Source organism: Trachypithecus francoisi, unplaced genomic scaffold, assembly GCF_009764315.1.
Source record: "Trachypithecus francoisi isolate TF-2019V2 unplaced genomic scaffold, Tfra_2.0 Lachesis_group21, whole genome shotgun sequence".
NCBI classification, from domain to species: Eukaryota; Metazoa; Chordata; class Mammalia; order Primates; family Cercopithecidae; genus Trachypithecus; species Trachypithecus francoisi.
The window spans coordinates 49,733,646-49,754,662 of NW_022681467.1; the positions used below are offsets into that span (position 1 = coordinate 49,733,646).

The following is a 21,017-nucleotide window of genomic DNA, read 5'->3' on the forward strand; positions in this document are numbered from 1 at the left end:
CTCATTCAGAAAGCATGTGTGTTTGATGTGTGTTTGAAGACTTTAAAATTGCATATGCCGAAGTGCTACGGTGGAAAGAAGCTTCTTAGTGGTCCAGGTAGTTGATCAAGAAATTGTCTAAAACCTCAGAGGGAAATAAAATAACATGAAAATATAAAACCAAGAAATCTAGATTTCCATTGTCCTCTGGCATCTTTTCTGAGATGGGAATTTAGTCGTGATAACACAGATATAAAAATGTTCCACTTAGCCATTTTTCTTCCTCTTTTGGGGAAGAGAGAGGCAATGTTAATTTTAGCTGCTTATACTAATTGAACCAAGCTAGGTTGGACCAATTATCCAGTGTGATACTCTTTACTGTAAATCAGAACATCCCTACCTGTTTTACTACCCTGTGGACATAACCTCAGGATATTTAAGGCTCATCTCACATGGCGGCAGCAGAAGTCTACCCCAGGGCCTTAGCATGGTACATCATCATTAATCCATAGTTATTAACTGACGTGGAGATGTTACATTTGTAAGATTAAATAAACCATTGTCTGTTGCTGATATAGGTGGAGGGTGGAAAGAAATCTATCTAAGAAAGCAACACCCACTTGCTTCCCATATAAAGCTAGTGTGCATTTTCTGTTTTCTCCCTCAGCAACTCCTCTGCTTGAGGGGTAAGTGAATTTGTCAACTTGATTTCCAATGGCAAGTAAAATGTGGGTAGAGAATTAAGCAATAAAATGTTCTTCTCTTGTTTCCCTTTGGGCAGTAGGTTTTGCTTTGGGGATATTCCTAAGGACACACGAGTTGGCACACTCTTAAGTAAAGTCCACTCATGTGTGATTTCTTTTTATTTTTTTGAGATGGAGTCTTGCTCTGTTGCCCAGGCTGGAGCACAGTGGTGCGATCTCGGCTCACTGCAACCTCCATCTCCCAGGTTCTAGTGATTCTCATGTCTCAGCTTGCTGAGTAGCTGAGATTATAGGCGTGTACCACCATGCCTGGCTAATTTTTGTATTTTTAGTAGAGATGGAGTTTCACTATGTTGGCCAGGCTGGTCTTGAATTCCTGGTCTCAAGCGATCCTCCTGCCTCAGCCTCCCAAAGTGCTGGGATTATAGGTGTGAGCCACCACGCCTGGACAATATGTATGATTTAAAATGGAAAAATATTGCTGCAGGCAGAGTGAGTGAAGAGTGATTTCCAGGGTAAGCCACATTGGGCAAAAGGGATTTCTGGAAGATTCTTCTGTTCCATGATTAGTTCCTAACACGCACAACCTTCCAGACTGGTAACAGCATTTCACATTTACTAAAGGAAAAGTACCCAATGTTATGGAAACAAACAAACAAACAAACAAAAAACCACACCAGAAAACCTGCCTTGAAATACAAAAAGCTCATAATCCACAGCCTAGAGCACATTCGTCATCTGTTTAACAAACACTTCCCCAAAGCGAGAAAACAGTTTTGAATGCGCCAGAATTAGGCTGCAGACTTTCTAAGAATTGTTTGGCCTGTGCAAAGAAAGAAAGAAAAAGGCACATCCTATTCACTGACTATTTAAACACTTCTCTGTTTCTGTTCCTCACCCAGTCGTAATTTTCACTCTTCTCTCCACTTTCTATCTCCAAACTCTGTTTATTTCACTCAGAGTTCTTTCTAAACTCTGGAAGTGTCTGCTTGTTAATTTTCTTTCTTTTTAAAATTGCTGGTCTCTCCACTAGAAGGAAAGCTCCCATGAAGTACACTGTTCTACCTGCTGTGGAACCTAAAATCATTCCTGGCACAAAGAAAACACTCATATTTGTTGCATGAATAAATGAAAGTATCCACCCCTTTTATATATTGCCTAACACTGGCTGCCTGATTGACTCTCAGGCTGGAATGACAGATGGTCATCTAAGTAGCTTCAAATTATAAGTGCTATGAAGGATGAAGGAAATAAAGTGGTCCATGATGGGTGTATTTACTTGATTCTCAACTGTACCCAAGAAAAATACCAATGCAAGTGTTATGACGAAGGACAACCTACATGGCTGCGCTGTTGGGAATCATTTGGTAAACTGGAGAGTGGGTGTCCCATCTTAAGGGACAGTCACAACTCACATTCTGTCTGCAAATATAGGGCAAAACTACCCATTGTGGAGAAGTCGGAAATATAGAATTGTATTGACATATCATTGCTTTAAAATATCGTCAACTTTGTCGATTCAAAAATATAATTAATGAATTAAAATATTATTTAAAACACTATGTAGGCCAAGGAAGACGTATCTGTGGCTAGAGGCATTCTACAGGTGGCTAGTTTTCAACTTCTGATTTATGTTTTCTATTTTATTTTACTTCTTCAAACCCACAGCCAACATCATACAACTTCTGGTCTAAATGCCTAGCTCAACATTCTCTAGAAGAACCGTTCCTTGGAAAATTGAGCCACCTTGTTAGAGGCCCAACAGTTACATGGATGATTAAGTTTGAGAAACACTTGGTTAAACAAAGTGAAACAGGCATGCTGGCTGCAGGACTTCTCAGAGCCTTTAGAAGGCTGAGGTCCATTGTGAATCTTCAGTAGAGACTATAAAGCAAATGGAGTTTCTGAAATTATTCCATAGCGGAGCCCTATTTATAGGCCCATCTTATTGGACTAATGTTCCACAGACCAACTTGGGAAGTACTAGCGTGCTGGTTACCATTAGGTGTTAACTTGATCGGATTGAAGGACGCCTAGAGGGCTAGTCAAGTATTGTTTCTGGGTGTGTCTAGCAGACTGGGAGAATAAGACCCACCCTTGATGTGGGTGGGCACCTTCCAATCGGCTGGCAGCATGGCTAGAACAAAGCAGATGGAAGAAGGTGGGCTAAGCTGGTCTGCTGAGTCTTCCAGCCTTCATCTTTCTCCTGTGCTGGATGCTTCCTGCTCTTGGACGTTAGACTCCAGGTTCTTCGGCCTTTGGGCTCTTAGACTTACACTAGTGGTTTGCCAGGGACTCTTGGGCCTTTGGCCACAGACTGACGGCTGCACTGTCGGCCTACCTACTTCCGAGGCTTTTGGACTTCAGCCACTACTGGCTCCCTACCTCCTCAGCTTGCAGACAGCCTACAGTGTGATTTCACCTTGTGAAAATGTGAGACAATTCTCCTTAATAAACTCCCTTTAATATATACCTCTATCCTGTTAGTTCTGTCCCTTTGGAGAACCCTGACTAATACAACTAGTTTTAGAAATTTTGAAAGATACAAGGTGTTTCAAAAATTTTAAAGTGTTCTATTTCTTTGGACCTATAGGCACAGTAGTTACGTGTGTGGACAATGGTGACCAGTTTCCACCCTGCCACTTTCTAGCACTGTGATTTTGCACAAGTTACTTTACCTCTCCGTGACTTAGTAAACTTGATAAGTTACAGCCGTTATAACTTTTGAGGGAGCGAATCGGATGGGACGATACCAGAGGGAATGATAACTCAAAATTTATTTTACATATTAATTGCAAAAAACAATTTACTAGATATTTCCACTGATGAACGCCATGATATGTTAAAGACCAAATTTAAAATATCAAGTAAATAGTACAAATCTATTGTACTATGATTGTAGAGTTTAAGTGAAATCATGTACACCGTATATATTTTGAAACGACTATTTCAAGTTGTTTAGGCAGACCAGATAATGACAATGCAATAATACATCCTAACACTCTTTGAAAAGTTGACACATGACGTGTACCACCCTTATTCTTGTCAGGTTCATTTAACACACATTATTGGATGCCAACATGTGCCAGTCATTATGCCAGGCATTGGGAATACTCAGTTGCATAAAAAACGGCCATGTACCTTAAGATAACTATCTCAATGTGTCAAAGCGGTCAGACAGCAGAACAGCGTTCTCCAAATTTCAGACTGTGATCATTAGTAGATTTGAAAATAAATTAGTGGGTCAAAACCAGCAGTAAACAAATCAAACAGAATAGAAAAGAATACCAAATCCCTGCAGGGGTTACTGGCTGCAGGAATAGTATTACTTCATGCATTCTTTGTTTCACGTATGCGCATGTATATCAGCTCAAGTTGTAAAGTCTAGTTCTTACTATGGGGACACAGTTAAATTACAAAACTAATGTAATGAATACACTCAGATGAATTACCATAGGTGGATACTGTAGCAGCTTCTACTTGCTCCATTCACTTAATGATTTCCAGACAATGTTAGGTAGAGAAGATAAATCTGGTTTCTATCTGTGGCATGTTATCTTTGCTGGAAGAACCTTCTTTCTACAGAAAAATCTGAAAATGCTAGCTAATAGCTATTTGCACTTCAACACAGACACGTGACTCAATTTCACCAAAGGGATCTAAGGATAAATTTTAGGAAGCTCCTTTCTTATTTATAGGACACTATGACACACACATCGAAAATATTACAGGTCCAATTCCAGGTCACTGCAATAGAGTGACTACCACAACAGAGTTACACACATTTTTCAGTTTCCCGGTGCACATAAAAGTTCTCCACTATCTGGGAGTCTATTAAGTGTGCAATAGCATTATGTCTAAAAAAGACAATGTACATACTTTAATTTAAAAATGCCTTATTTCATGGTGTATATGTACCACATTTTCTTTATCCAGTCTATTGTTGATGGGCATTTGGCTTGATTCCATGTCTTTGCTATTGTGAATAATGCTGCAATGGAATACTATGCATCCATAAAAAGGAACAAAATCATGTCCTTTGCAGGGATGTGGATGGAGCTGAAAGTCATTATCCTTGGCAAACTAACGCAGGAACAGAAAACCAAACACCACATGTTCTCACTTATAAGTAGGAGCTGAACAATGAGAACAGATGGACACAGGAAGGGGAACAACGCACACTGGGGCCTGTCGGGGGGTTACGGGAGGGACAGCATCAGGATAAATAGCTAACGCATGCTGGGCTTAATTCCTAGGTGGTGAGTTGATAGGTGCAGCAAACCACCACAGCACACATTTATTTTAAATTCTGGGGTATACATGCAGGTCACCTAGGGGCTCCTGTACGTCCTGCATGTGTACCCCAGAACTGAAAAATAAAAATTAAAATAAAAACTTTATATTTAAAAAATGCTGACACAAAGTGAACACAGGCCGTTGGAAAAATGGTGCTGATAGACTTGCTTGATGCAGGATTGTCACAAACCTTTAATTTGCAAAAATGCAGCATCTATGAAGCACAATAAAGAGAGGTATTTCTGCATACTTGGAATCATGTTAAAACCACAAGGGACTAAGCCTAGGGACTAAGCAATAATGGAGGATACCAGCAGAGCAAGACTGAGGTGGTTTAGTGGGGGCTGCGAAGATGTTGAAGCAACCTGAACTCCCCTGCCTCTAGGGTTCTTACTACATGCAAGAAATAGTACATTCTCCTTGTTAAGTAAACCACTATTAATTGAGTGTTGTGTGTGTGTGTGTTTCCTGAAGCCAAAGTAAAAATGATATATTACCAACCCCTAAATGATACACTATTCAAACTCCATCACTCTGAAAAGCCATTTGATCTATTTCATAATTATTCATTTCTAAGTTTCTAACAATTTAGAAAATACACCGTTTTATTTACCATTACCGCTACTGATGGCCTATATTATCTTCTAACTTTACCAAAATCCCTAGGGCAGGTAGTAACTTCCTTTTGTGGATGAAAACACAGGTTTTGAAATGATTGAGGATAACAGGCTTAGGTGACAGATGGATCTTTGTTCCACTTCTGCCACTAATTAGTTTTGTGACCTTACACAGGGACTTTAAGTTCTCCCCAAGTTCTCTCCTCTGTTCAATGGCAATAGAAATACCTACTTTGGGCCGGGCGCGGTGGCTCAAGCCTGTAATCCCAGCACTTTGGGAGGCCGAGACGGGCGGATCACGAGGTCAGGAGATCCAGACCATCCTGGCTAACACGGTGAAACCCCGTCTCCACTAAAAAATACAAAAAACTAGCCGGGCGAGGTGGCGGCGCCTGTAGTCCCAGCTACTCGGGAGGCTGAGGCAGGAGAATGGCGTGAACCCGGGAGGCGGAGCTTGCAGTGAGCTGAGATCCGGCCACTGCACTCCAGCCTGGGCGACAGAGCGAGACTCCGTCTCAAAAAAAAAAAAAAAAAAAAAAAAAATACCTACTTTGCTGGGTTGTTTTAAGAAAAAAGCAGCCGGCGCGGTGGCTCACGCCTGTAATCCCAGCACTTTGGGAGGCTGAGGTAGGCAGATCACGAGGTCAGGAGATCAAGACCATCCTGGCTAACACGGTGAAACCCCGTCTCTACTAAAAGTATAAAAAATTAGCCGGGTGCGGTGGCGGGCGCCTGTAGTCCCAGCTACATGGGTAGCTTAGGCAGGAGAATGGCGTGAACCCAGGAGGCGGAGCTTGCAGTGAGCCGAGACTGTGCCACTGCACTCCAGCCTGGGCGACAGAGCGAGACTCCATCTCAAAAAAAAAAAAAAAGAATAAAAGCAGAAAATGTATGCAAAATGCCTACTACACAGCCTAGAAATAAAGAATTACTTAAAAACGGGGCAATTATTGTCATTTAGCGCAACCACACAGCTATTAGGTGGTAGAGTCTGGACTCATACCCAGGTCGCCCAGGCTCCTAACACTTCCACATCATCTCTGCCACTGTAAACATCTCATATTAAGCATTTCTTACTGCTAAATGCATCAAAATCCCAGTGGTATAGCTGAGGACCTTGTTTACTCCAAAACTTGCATAATGTCAGATGGATTTTCCCTTGGCACTGACAAAGTCTTTTGGGTGGCTAGTTCTGTTTACCAGTTGAAAAGACATGGCCTTGTGGACATAAGGCAGAAACAACACAAAATAAAAAACAATTAATAATTCACTTGGCCTTCTAATGTTGAAATTGGGTAATTCTTTTTGTTTTTATTTTTCACTTGGGATTTTAGGTATTTACAACTTTGCATGTGCTAATATCTTTGAATTTCATTGCTTCAAGTTGCAACTTCATTGAACAAGTTTCAAATAATTGACAAAAATAGAAACGTTGACTATCTAAGACTATGGGCTTTGGAGACGGACAATTTTGGCTGTGCCAATTTTTAGCTGTGCGTCAGGAGTGATTTGGTTTCTCTGAACTGTTGACTTCTTTGTCTGTAAAACGGTGAAAATACAGGAATTCCCTAGTCAGGTTTGATGGCTTAATGAGCTGATTTCTTCAAAATGATTTAATCACAGAATTTGACGTAAAATGCGAGAGGGATTCATGCTGTCCGAAATCATCCAAGAGTGGAGATATCTGGTTAGCTTCATGGAGAACCTGGCGCTGAATATCAAGTCAATGTTTGATAAACAGAGAGAGAAAGAGACAAAGGCGGAGAAAATGGCTTTTGCACAGGTCAGGTGTTGGCCATATTGACTAGAGAAATTTAAGGGAAGGGTGGAAAATGCAGTTGGAAAATAGGCGGAGGAAAGATTGTGGAGAGCCTTAAATGTCAGACAAAGAAACTGAGGCTTATGGGCATGGACACTAACATTTCTATTGTTTCAAAAATAATTTTACAACTTTTATACCCTTCTCACCCAAGTTACGACTTGTGCCTTTGGTTATACAACTCTTAAATTAGAGTCAACTGTGCTATCTCTGTGAGTTTGGGTTGAGGACTACGGAAGGGAAAGGCAAAATATAAAAATAAAATACGAGGTAGTAGACAGGGAGAAAACCCATAATACTAGTAATAGCTAATTACTCTTTTTTTTTTTTTCAAAATGCAATTTGTGCTAAGTACTTTATATGGCCTATCTCATTTAATCTCTAAAAGCATGAACAATGTGAAAATGTGCTAGATACTATTATTATCCCCATTTTACAGATGAGGAAACTGAGGCTCAGGAGGTGAAGTAGCTCGCCCAAGTAGCTGGCCCAAACAGCCAGTAGGTGACAGAGGTAGAGAGGAAACCTAGGCTACCTGACTATGATGCTTATGTTTAATTCACACTAAATACCATGTAGAAAAGGACTCTGGAGACCTTGGTTCTTTAATTCCAATTCTACCACTAAACAGTAGAGGCAGGATGAAGTTGTCATGCCCTGAGAGGGACAACCCTGTGAATTAAACCGGTGGGCATTTTGTTTTTATCGTTGTTAGGTGATGAATGAAGAGTTCCATTTTGGACACATTAGAGTTTAGATACTCAGTGAGCAGCCAAGCGGGGGTGTAGAAATTCAAGCAGACATGTGGAAGGAGAGGAAGCTGAGACTCATGTCTGGACTTCAGGGATGGATCCAGGCTAGAGATGTAAATTTGGAACTTGTCAACCCATAGCAGTATTTAAACCCTTGGGGCTGAGGGAAACCTTCAAGGAAATAAGCGTAGTTAGAGATATCCAAGAAGTGAACCCTGGAGAAGTTCAACATTTAGCGGGTGAGATCCAGCAAAGGAGATGAAGGAAAAGAAGGTAGGGAGGTGGAAGGATGTTGTTTCAAGCAGTAAGGTGTGGCCCACCCACTCACTGTGTCAGATTCAACTTGCAGGTTGCAGGTCAGATCTACTAGGACAAAGACAGAGATCTATAGGATTTGGCAACCAGGGTGATGGTGGGGAATTTGCAACATCATGGTGGCTGTGACAAGAGCCTGAATGGAGTGTGTTCAAGAGAGAAAAGAAGAGAAGTGAAAGCACAGAATACTGTTCTTATTATTAGTAGCCTGAGCCAATCTGAGGACTGATGCACTTATCACAATATCTCTTAAAATATTATGTCTCTTACTAGATTATACACTCCTTGAAAGTCTAGAAACATGATTTATTTTTCAAATGCCTTGCACAAGGCTGGTGCTAAAGTAACGACTACAGGATTTAATTACATTTTTAAAAGAAAAAAGATATTCTTCAATCTTATGAAACTCTGCATAGCAACACTTTATGCACCCCACACCCCCACTCAACACAAATACAACTCTGGAAGTACTGTGTTGATAACAGAAATTTGGTGGGTTTTATTTTTAACCAATAAAAGTCAAGTTTGCATTATGTGATTATTTTTTGTGTGTGATGAATCTTTTAAATGCATATCTTACAGCCCTGGTTCAGTTGTTGTGGGGAGAGGAAAAAAACCCTCATCCTTGCCAACACATTGGTTTGTGTGAATCACAGCTCAGTGAAACCTTTCAGGCATATAATTTATCTTTTCTTTGGCCTATGTAGTAAATGCTTCATTTGTTCATGAATTCTTGCCTTGTTTTAATTATGCTATGCCCTGAATGTAGTTTTATAAGGCACAAAAATAAGATTGTCATTCTGAAAACACAGAAGATTTGTGTGTTTTCCCCAGGATGAAATGGTGGCATCTTTCTCCTAATTCACAGCTCTGTGGGTTTGTGGTTGGAATTCCAATCCAGCAGAAAGCAAGCCATAAAAGTGGGGGGAAGGGCTGGCTCCTGGAGGGGGGCAGTGGACGCGGCTGAGCCCAAGGCATAATTCACCCTAAGAATTCTGAATCAATACACTGATGTCCATCCATGCACAATGTGGTACTCCCACCAAGAAAGCCACTGATTGAGAAGTTTTATTCATGTTACTTTCTGAGGGTTGGATTGTCTCATTACATTTATAGAACAATTGCTTTTTTCCCCCCTGAATACAGAGCTATGCAGCCGGGAGTCAGATAAGAAACCTTGACAATCGGAAGGCTGTTTTGTGGTTGCTGTTAAAAATCTTTGCAGGCGTATGCATCTGGATATCCACAAGTTCACAGGCTGAGGGGGAAATGGCTATTTCATAACTTCTCTGTTTCATATGTACATAGTACAAAGTGGGCACTTAGTATTTCAAATTTCAATATCACTGAAAAAAATGGAAATTTGTAATGTGACAAAATCAGATTCAGACTTCATTGGTGAATCTGAGGGAGTGAATTCACTTATTCAGAAAGGAAGACAGTTACAATTCTTGGGTCTTCTGAGAGATCATTATAACTTGAAAATATTACACAAGGGCTTTGCTATATTAGATACCTGCCATATTCCCAACACAAGCTCCCATTTTCTGACTCAAATCTCATTTTGGAACACATTCCACTCAAATTGAGATTCTGTCCCTAAGAGTTCTTTTTCAATAAAGAAAGCTGAGTTAATACATCACAACTCCAAAACTTTTCCTCCCTTTTCTTAGACTAGAAATAGACTGAGTGTGTTGAGGTTTTATGGCGGAGTACATTGGAGGGCTGGCTATCCTATGCTGAACTGGTTTACTTAATTAAGATGGGGATTTGGATGAGTCACTGGACACCTGTCCAAAGATGAGTAAAACACATTCCTTCATTGTCTTTCCATAAATAGCTCAATCTTCTCCTAACTCAGCCAGTGGATAGGCTTTGGATGCCCAAGCAAAAGAAACACATGACTGTTAAAAAATCACAACCTCAAATGGCTTTAGAAGTCTATGACCAATAATGAGAATGGTTTCCCCACTCAGGCACAAGTAATAAGCAGTTTTTCCCTTATGCAGGAATACTGACGACCGGTTTACCGCCTCCGTACATGTAACTTTCAGGTCCCGGTTCATGCATTTGATGGAATGTTCCCTGGGCCACGGAGCCCAATTCTCCTGGCATCTGGCATTTCCCCCACTCTCTGCTCCCCCAGCACAGCACTTGGCATCTTGCATTGCAATTGCAGGTTTATTTATTCACTTCTCTCACTCAACAGTGAACTCCACCAGGGCGGAGACTCTGTGTCTCGCTCTCCACTGTGGTCCCTGTGCCTCACCTGTGCCTGGCACAGTGTCACACTCAGTAAGGAGCAGATGCCTGGATGCATTTGGAGACTCACTTCAAATTATATGGCAAGCTATTCAACTGGCTTTTCGAACTGGAAAGTGCATGTTCGAAGGGAAAATTTTTAAACTCTGAAAGAAATGTTGGAAATAAGCTCTGAGTCAAAATGTATAGAAACCACAAGAATGCTGACAGTAAGAGCCTAAAACACATGATCCCGACTATCTTTTCCCAATTTTAACTCTCCAGAGTGTTCAGCGGTGCCCAGTCTTCATAATGTAATTCTTCATAGCACCCTGGATACATTAAAACCACAGATTAACATGATACTCATTTTCATTAAGGAAAATAATTTACATACAGTGCTTAGAGTAGAGCCTGGCACATTGAACATTTTCAATAAATGACAGCAAGCATAATTATTAGCACTTCGGAAGTGCAAAGTTACATTGTTATTAAGACAAATATATTTGGAGCTCATCCAATTTTTTCCTGGCTCTAAAGTCTGCTAGTGGCACTTAACTTTATTCCCAAGTTTTGAAAAATAGTGTTATTTTAAAAGTCTGTTAACCAAGGAAATGCACGCCCTAAACCTATAATGTATCAAATTTTACTTCCTTCTTGTTTTAAGGAGTTCTTTTCCTGCCTTGAATACAAACAAGCTCTCTCAAGGTTAAAAGCAAATGCTCTTTTTAGTGTCAAAAAGAGCTTGCCTTTGTTTGCTCAGGAAAAAAAGTGACTGATTCAGGATACCTTCTTTGAAAACCAAAACAAACAAACAAACAAAAACCCCAAAACAAACAAACAAAAAATCCCCCTAATTTTTACAAAGGTATTATACTCCTCTTTGTTGGAAAAGAATTAGTACATTAAAGAGTCTGCCCAGAGCTGTAAAATCTCTTTATTCAAACACATACCATAGTGCAAAAGATAGTTAATATCAATTCAGGCCATTAAGAGTAAGAAAGGAAATGTGTTCCAACAAATTTTGCATGTCAACGAACTACGGAGACTAGGTAGTATCTTTTAGGAACCATTTTTATTCCACTAATGCCTTTCCGTCCAGAATCTATTGATCGTAAATGCAACCTGTCTACTTCCGCCTTTGAAAAATGGATGGATAAATTCATCTGCATGTAACTCACCTCCTCTTTTCTTTTACATAAAACAGATGCCACAGCTGTTATTGTTCTTCATACAGATGTTTCTACCCAGAGAAACATCAGGGTGACACTCTGCTACAATGTTCTATTTGTTCTAGAGGGGTCAACAGCTTGCTACCTTGCCTAGGCCCAGGGTGACTGACTGCATATGTGCAGTGGTCTTATCCCATCAGTGCCCCTGAGCATGTGTTCAGAACCAAGTGGATACACCTTGGCACACTTACCTTCCCTGCAGGGACATCATCGGACTGCCTTGATAATCCAGGAACCTCGTCCACCTTGTCGTGATGCTCTGCCCTCTTGGCTTCCTGCTGGCTGTCACCTGGCACGTTTTCCTGTCCCTTGTCCAGCTTGAAGAATTTGTCAAAAAAGCTGGAGTCCTTGGGCTTGGAGGGAGCTTCTCCTCTTGCTCCCCCTGCCTCAGGTGGGAGAAGTGTGGGTTCCCCGGCGGCAGAGAGGACCTTGTCTTGGGCCGGGGCGTGCCCTGGGATTTTATCTGTGTCCTGCCCCGGTCCAGCTGCCACCGGAAGTGTCCAGCTCTCACTTGGGTCTTTGTTTGCTGGAGCTTTATTGGAGCTGACATCAAGCTTCACTGATCCAAGGGATGAATCTGTGGCTTGGTCTCCGGTACGTCCTGGTACAGGCCGAGAGAGCATCAAGAAAAAACGAGATTTAGCAGCTGGTGCCTCGGGTTTGGCCTCTTTCCCAAGATTCTTTCCGTTGGCATCCGCAACAGCACTTATCTCCATTGTCTCGGGGGAAGAAGTGGCCACATTATCCGTCTTGACACTTATTCCCAAGTCGACTGTAAACATAAACATAAACAGCGGTTATTCAGCCAAGCTGGGAAATTCAGGCACTAATAATGGACTCCAGACATTTTTTATACAAAAGCCATACTGCAAACTGGAACTGTGTTGTTCTCTGGTCATTCTGAAAGGTAGAAGTTAGCTCTCCAGATCTCCTTGGACCCTGCTTTTCTTGGGAGAGGAGAAGGCTAGGTTGGTGAGGAGGGAAAGCTACTTAATGGAAAGTCACTAGCTGCCAGGTGTGGAATGAGTGACATTCAATGTTAATTAATCTTCTTTTATCTTTGTAAGAACTCCGTGAGCAGCATATTGTCACGATGTCAACCGGGAGGCAGTACAGCAGTTAGGAGCTTGGGTTCCGGAGCTAGAACAAGGTTTCTCAACCTCACCGCTACTCACATTTGAAACCAGATTATTCTTTGTTATGGAGGTTCGTCCTGTGCATCACAGGCTGATTAGCAGCGTCCCTGGCCTCTGCCCACTAGATGCCAGTCACATGTCCCAATCATGACAACCAAAAATATCTCTAGGCATTGCTAAACGTCCCCTGGAGGACAAAATCACATTTGAGAAGCACTGAGCCGAAATGTCTATTCGAATCCGGGTTATCTAACTTTCTGTGCCTCAACTTTCTGGTAAATGGAGACAGATAATGAATCTACCTCGTAATTTTGTACAAAGATTACATGAGTTAATAGTCTTAAAGCAAGTACAACAGCATCTGGAATATATTAAGTGCTTAATAAATATCACAAACATTAGTTATTATCATTATTCATGAGTGAGAAAACTGACAGTCAGAGAGGTTAGTACACCCTCCCCTGGCTGCCCAGTAAGCTAGTAAGCAGCAGAGTCTGGCTTCAGGCAGAAATCTGACTTCTAAGTTCATGCTCTCTCTGTCTTACCAAGGACTTGTATTAGCATAGACTGTTAAGAATATGGGAAGATTTTAAAAATACAGTACTCAGAAGGTTTCTCTTTGAAAGGCTGGAAGAGCAGATGTCTACACAAGAAGGCAAATTAGACATCAGGCTAGTGTGGAATTAAAGGTGTAGGGTTATCTGGCCAAGACTGTGTCTGTGGGTATAGGCTCCAACCCTTCCAGGGAAGGGCACTGTTTCCAACATCCACCCTTTCTCCTTTGACCTCTGCCTTGACCTAAATTAACTCTAAAAGGGTCCTTCTTTTCTAGGACCCTATTATAAATGAGTGTAATATTCAGGAAAAAAAGAACACCAAGAATGTTGGGATCCCAGTTAAAGATGAAAATTCTCCACTGATAGGCTGTGTGATAATGGGTAAATCACCAAAAATCTTTGAATCTCTTCATTTGTAAAATGGGAATATTGATAGTCTCCTGCAAGGCTGTTGTAATGCTTAAAGAAGAAAAGTCATGCAAAGGATCTGGCACAATGCCTTTTCCATAACAGGTGCTTTGTAATTGACAGATACTGTGATATCTTTTCAGGTTTCTCACATGCCTTTGACAACGTTGCATTTTGCTTGATACATCTGTAGTCAGACACTTTTCAATATCTGTTTGCGGGAAGACAGAAAAAGAAAGGGAAGAATTGAGATTTCTTTGATCTATTCATATTGCTCATTAATATGTAGTGAGAAATACACACACACACACACACACACCACACACACACACACGTGCCTCCATTAGCAATTATTTTTGCCAAACTCTAGTGTCTCGCAGTGTCTAGACTAAAGAACAAACAAAAAAGGGGGAAGAGTGAGCTGGATTAAGCATTGAGGGACAGGGAAGGAATTGTCTGGGCAAGCCCAGGGATGAATGTTAGGGGTTTCTCATAAACCTGAACCTGAAGGAAATCACCCTGCCAGCACATTGATCTTCTAGCTCTTATTAACCTTTTTTTTCTGTGATTCAGGAATTCATAATGACGGCAAACACTATAATAAAGAAGAAAAAAAGAGGGAGAAGAAGTAAGTGATAGGTGGATGCATCAGGGTATAAAGTTAGCAAGTAAGGTTGAAGTGTCAGAGTGAATATAAATGAATTGTGGGAATGGTCCATGCCAGGGGAAGAGAGAATGGTTGACAAAAAGGGAAATGCTAAGATTCAAAACAGGGAAGGGCTTTTCAAAATGCCAAGAGCACCAACTTATTTCCTTCCTTTTAATTCCTCTTTTCCTTACCCACTGGCTGGAAAACAAAGGAGTTAGTGGTAAGTAAGAGTGTTATAGTCAGAGAAAAAGTCTTTGAAAAACACAAAATACTTTCCATGGACAGCCTTTTTTATTTTAAAGTGCCAATATGTTGCTTTGAAAAAGAATAAATTCCTTACATCCAGGTGTCTGGAATAGACTACCAACCATAAAAAAATCCAGTACCAGATGGAGTCACAGGTAAATTCTACCAGTTGTACAAAGAAGAGCTGGTACAATTCCTACTGAAATTATTCCAAAAAATTGAGTAGGAGGGAGACCTTCCTAACTCATTTGATGAGGCCAGCATCACCCTGATATCAAAACCTGGCAGAGACACAACAACAAGAGCTTCAGGCCAATATCCTTGATGAACTTCAATGCAAAAATCCTCAAAAAAATACTGGCAAACTGCATCCAGCAGCGCACCAAAAAGCTTATCCATCATAATCAAGTAGGCTTCATCCTTGGGATGCAAGGTTGGTTTAACATATGCAAATCAATAAATGTGATTCATCACATAAACAGAACTAAAGACAAAAACTACATGATTATCTCTATGCACATAAACTAGAAAATCTAGAAGAAATTGATACATTTCTGGACATATACACCCTTCCAAGACTGTACCAGGAAGAAATTGAATCCCTGAACAGACCAATAATGAGCCCTAAAATTGAGGAAGAGAACCCAGAAATAAGACCACACACCTACAACTATCTAATCTTCAACAAACCTGACAAAAACATGCAATGGGGAAAAGATTTCCTATTCAATAAAAAGCGCTGGGATAACTGGCTAGCCATACACAGAATATTAAAACTGGACCCCTTTCTTACAACATATACAAAAATCAACTCAAGATGAATTAAAGACTTGACTGTAAAACCCAGAACTATAAAAACCCTGGAAGACAACCTGGACAATACCATTGAGGACATAGGCATGGACAAAGATTTCATGACAAAGACATCAAAAACGATTGCAACAAAAGCAATTATTGGCAAATGGGACCTAATTAAATGAAAGAGCTTCTGCACAGCAAAAGAAACTATCAACCGACTATACAGGCAACCTACAGAATGGAAGAAAATGTTTGCAAACTAGGCATCTGATAAAGGTCTAATATCCAGCATCTATAAGTAACTTAAACAAATTTACAAGGGAAAACTAAACAACCCTATAAAAAAGTGGGCAAAGGACATGAACAGACATTTTTTAAAAGAAGGCATACAGGTAATCAACAAGCATGTGAAAAAAAGCTCAGTATTACTAATCATCCGAGAAATGCAAATCAAAAACCACAATGAGATACCATCTAATACCAGTCAGAATGATACTATTAAAAAGTCAAAAAATAAGATGCTTGTGAGGTAGTGGAAAGAAAAGAATGCTTATACACTGTTGGTGGGAATGTAAATTAGTTCAACCATTGTGGAAGACAGTGTGGCAATTCCTCAAAGACCTAAAGATAGAAATAGCATTCCACCCAGCAATTCCATTACTGGGTACAAACCCCCAAAATAGAAATCATTCTTTTATAAAGATACATGCGTGCATATGTTCCTTGCAGCACTATTCACTATTCACAATAGCAAAGACATGGAATCAACCTAAATATCCACCAATGGTAGCCTGGATAAAGAAACTGTGGTACATGTACACCACGGAATACTATGCAACCATAAAAAAGAACAAGATCATGTCCTTTGCAGGAACATGAATGGAGCTGGAGGCCATTATCCTTAGCAAAGTAATGCAGAAAAAGAAAATCAAATACTGCATGTTCTCACTTATAAATGGGAGCTAAATGATGAGAACACATGGCCACACAGGGGGAAAACACACACTGGGGCCCATCAGAGGGTGGCAGGTGGGAGGAGGGAGAGGATCAGGAAAAATAACTAATAGATATCATTTCATCACCCAGGTATTAATAATACCTATTTCATCACCCAGGCTTGATACCTGGGTGATGAAATAATCTGTGTAACAAACCCCCATGACACAAATTTACCTATAGAACGAAACTGCCCGTGTACCCCTGAACTTAAAAGTTAAAAAAATGCAAAAAGGTGACATACCAAAGAGATGTTACTTTTCATTTTTAAAAACATCAAAGAATTTAAGGAAAATTAAAAAGAAATCAAGTAAGAATGACAATAGCAGCTCCAAAATATTTAGAAGGTAGAGTTGAAATTTTTGATTTTCTTAAGTGTAGAAAAATATTTTGTGCTGCATGTTTTTTTAAAGACAGTCATTTTATCTGTGTATGTGATTAAAAACGTACTTCCAGTGCCATCTTCATGTAATTGTTAAGAACTTGGATTGGGGATCAGAGGAACCTGGCTTTGGCTCTTAACTGCTCACTCTTTAAATGGATAACCTGGGAAAGTTGTTTCCTGTCTCTGTGCCTCAGTTTTCTTACAAATGGGCATGAAAATAACAGTGCCTTCTTCAGAGGGTAATTCTGAGGATTAAATGAAATATTGCCCAGACGGTGCTTACTGCGGACTGGTAGATGATAGGTTTTTGGTAAACAGTAGTCATTTTTGTTATACTAATATATTACTACTATAATTACTATTTTGTATTTTTAAATGTAAGCCATAAGGAAAGGAATTATTCCAATAGTTTAATTTACAAACTTGATTTTTCTAGGAAGACTTTTAAAAACAGTAGTGATATAAATCAATTGATCATAAGAAGCATAAGTAGCCGGGCCAAGCAAGTTTCAGAAATGTTTATCATTTCCAAAGTACCAAATATTCTAGTCAAAACAAGCTGCTTCATCAGAGTTCTAGTTATATATTTAAACATACATGCATACACACGTTTGTATTACAATATTCAAAACTTCTGAGGAAGAATTATCTTTTTTTTTTCATGTGCCAAAGCTAAAACTTTCACTTGCTACAGCTGTGTATTAGTCTATTTCCATCCTGCTATAAAGAACTGCCCAAGACTGGGTAATGTATAAAGGAAAGAGGTTTAATTGACTCACAGTTCAGCATGGCTGGGGAGGCCTCAGGAAACTTACAATCATGGTGGAAGTCAAAGGGGGAGCAAGGAACGTTCTTCACAAGGCAGCAAGAAGAAGTGCCAAATGAAGGGGAAGAGTTCCTTATGAAACCATCGGATCTTGTGAGAACTCACTTACTTTCATGAGAACAGCATGGAGGAAACTGCCTCCATGATCCTATCACCTCCACCTGGTCTCTCCCTTGACACGTGGGGATTATGGGGATTAAATTCAAGATGAGATCTGGGTGGGACACCAAGCCTAATGATATCAAGCTGTAAAAACAATAGCTAACACTCATGGATTGTTTCCCAGCATTAGGATAAATGTATGTAACAAGAGGCATTGTATTTATGTATAACATTTTATTTATTTATTTGGATAAATGTCTATAACAAGAAACATTTTATTTAAGTATAACAGCAAATCTACAAGTTAGGTACTATCATCACTCCCATTTTACAGGTTGGGAAACTGAGGCTCTGAAAACTCAAGTCAGTTTTCTAACCTTGTCCAGCTAATGACTGGTAGATTTAGTATTTGAACCCACGTTTGCCTGATTCCAAAGTTCAAACTCCCAACAACATGTGGTATCCAAAGCAAGAACAGAAGAGAAAGAAGAAACAGAAGGAAGGGAAGATGAACAAAGTAGACAAAGTTTAGTTAATAGAACTAGTGGATACCCAAGAAAAAATTATGCACAAGAGGGGGGAAAAAACCCCCTGTTTTCTCACATCTGGGAAACATTGATATCTATATATTTTGGGTTTTAAATAAAAATTAGGTTATGTCATTCATCTGCATAAAATCATCCAAAGAAGGGCCTCACAAAATTAAAACAAAATCCAAACTCTCTACCATAGGCCACACCCTCCAGAACTCCAGCTTGTGCTATGTTTCTCCTCACACCTCTCAACATACCAGCATGTCCACCTGCAGCTCTCACCACTAGTTATTCTTTCAAGCTGGAAATATTTTCACTAAGATCTTCCTATGGTTACCTTCTTATCATTCAAGCTTAGGTCATGTCAGGTCTTCCCTGACTCCTCCATCTGAAGTAACCCCTCCTGCTCACACCGTTTATTCTCTAGACTCCACAGAGGATTCATCACTCTCTGAAATAATCCCATTAATTTCTTCTTCACTTGTTTCCTCTCCACTACCTGAAGCCCCAGGTGGACCTGGACTTAGTCTTCTCTGCTTACAGCTGCATTCCAGTGTCTCCCATAGTGCTAGACAATAGGATTAAGTCAGGTAACATGGGCGAAGCAGCAAGCACAGAGCTTGAGGCACAGCCTAGAAAACACTCCGCAAAGGACCATGATTGTAACTGTAGTAGGGCATGCCAGTGAACAGCTCAGGAAACTGAGTCTCCGAGAAGAGACTGATGTTGTGCTGGATGGAATTCCTTTTTTCTGACAATACATTATCCAAATCCTCCAAGCCTTCAGCTTACAGAGGAAAGCAGAAACTGACATTACAATTTTATTTACAAAGTGTCCATGTATGAACATTATTCACCACCCAATCATCTCTTCCTATGCAAGCCACACCATCCTATGCATCAATATCCCAATCTGTCAGGATTCAGGATAAAGTGGACATACACACACTGATTGCAAACGGAAATTGCAAATCTTGCAAAAGATGCAGGGGTTTTATAGAGTCTTGTAACACTGGTGAGCTGCTCAGATCACACACATGACTGTGGTTGGACAAGCATCTGGCAAAGTTAAAACAGATCACCGAACACGGAAAAGTGGACGACACAACACAGTAAGTTCTTCAAAAGACAGTTGCATTAGAATATCAAAGGACTATGTTAGGCCTTTGGGAAAACTCAAAACTTCATGAAAACCTCAAAAACTGATGCAAAAATGACCCTTTAATGGTCATGCTGCAAGGGTCAAATCACACTTCAAACAGCTGTGGCATTCTATGTTGTGCAAATGCATTTGTTGTTTTAAAGGTCTTAGAGTCAGGGTACATGTGGCAGATACCATGTACCCTGGTATCTTATGGCTTGGAGGAAGATGTTAGATTTGAAACTTTCACTGAATGATCGCATTTCGTGCTTTTCATCTGTACATTAAAAAGCCAGAATGTCTTTGCCAAGAAATTCTAGCATAAATAAAAGGATGGGATTTTGGAACATCGTGGTAGAATTCTTAACTATCAGCTTTATACAACATGCCTGGATATTTAGTTATAGAAATGCTGGATTCCAGTGGAATGCAGGCAAAGGTACTGCTACCCCCGTGCTCTTCAGAAAGCATCCTCTCAAAGCGGCAGTGATGATCGGATACTGTGGGCAAGACTGACGGTGACACTCACCATTTCCACTCTTCTCTTTGGTCATGTGTTTCCTGTCATTCCTGTGCTACAAACTCTGGAATACGCAAAGTTCATTCAAATGCAAAACCAGCCTTTGCTCCAACACGAGCCAATATTTTCACTTAAAGACACATCAGATGTTTCATTTGGTGTTTTGCTTTTTTTTTTTTGTAAATCTGATAATAATGTACATTGAATCTGTGTTTACAACCAAAATAATTAATCTCTCTGAATCCTTTGTTTTTCCTGTCTCTATCCTCCACCCTCATTGCCAGATAAATAACATCTGCAATGTGATGTAGCATATTGAACTTTGTTTATACTCACGCAAGCACATGTAAGCATCCCAGATACACATATACAGGGACTGTATCTGTCATTGTTGTTTTTATAGAAATTGATCACATTAGACATATTTTCTGATTACTTTTGTACATTATACTTGGTCCTCATAGTCAATAGCTCCAAATTCATCTTATCTTCTAAAACAGGTGCATAATATTCCTTAGTATGGATATACCAAAAGATATTCAAACCATTGCCTAATCAATGAATATCCTGGTAGTTTCCACATCGTTTTTTCCATTTCCACTATGGCTGGAATAAACTTTCATGTTCAAAAATCCTAAACTGGTGCTATACTTCTATAGAATAGAGGCACAGATGTAGAAGTGTTACACACAAATCAATATGCATTAATTTTTAGAAACAGACACTGCCATATTCTTTTCTTAAAGAGGCTCTAAAGGTTCACAT

The 21,017-nt window shown here is 40.0% G+C and overlaps 1 protein-coding gene across 9 annotated transcripts in view; it reads right to left on the reverse strand.

Moving 5' to 3' along the window:
• The window catches only part of BCAS1 (brain enriched myelin associated protein 1), a 130,330-nt gene that overhangs the window by 77,375 nt on the left and 31,938 nt on the right, over positions 1–21,017 (reverse strand). For all 9 annotated transcript variants that reach the window (XM_033186784.1, XM_033186778.1, XM_033186785.1 and 6 more), the window contains exon 4: positions 12,147–12,727. In XM_033186784.1, the coding sequence (XP_033042675.1) occupies positions 12,147–12,727 (581 nt within the window). The remainder of the gene's footprint in view (positions 1–12,146; positions 12,728–21,017) is intronic.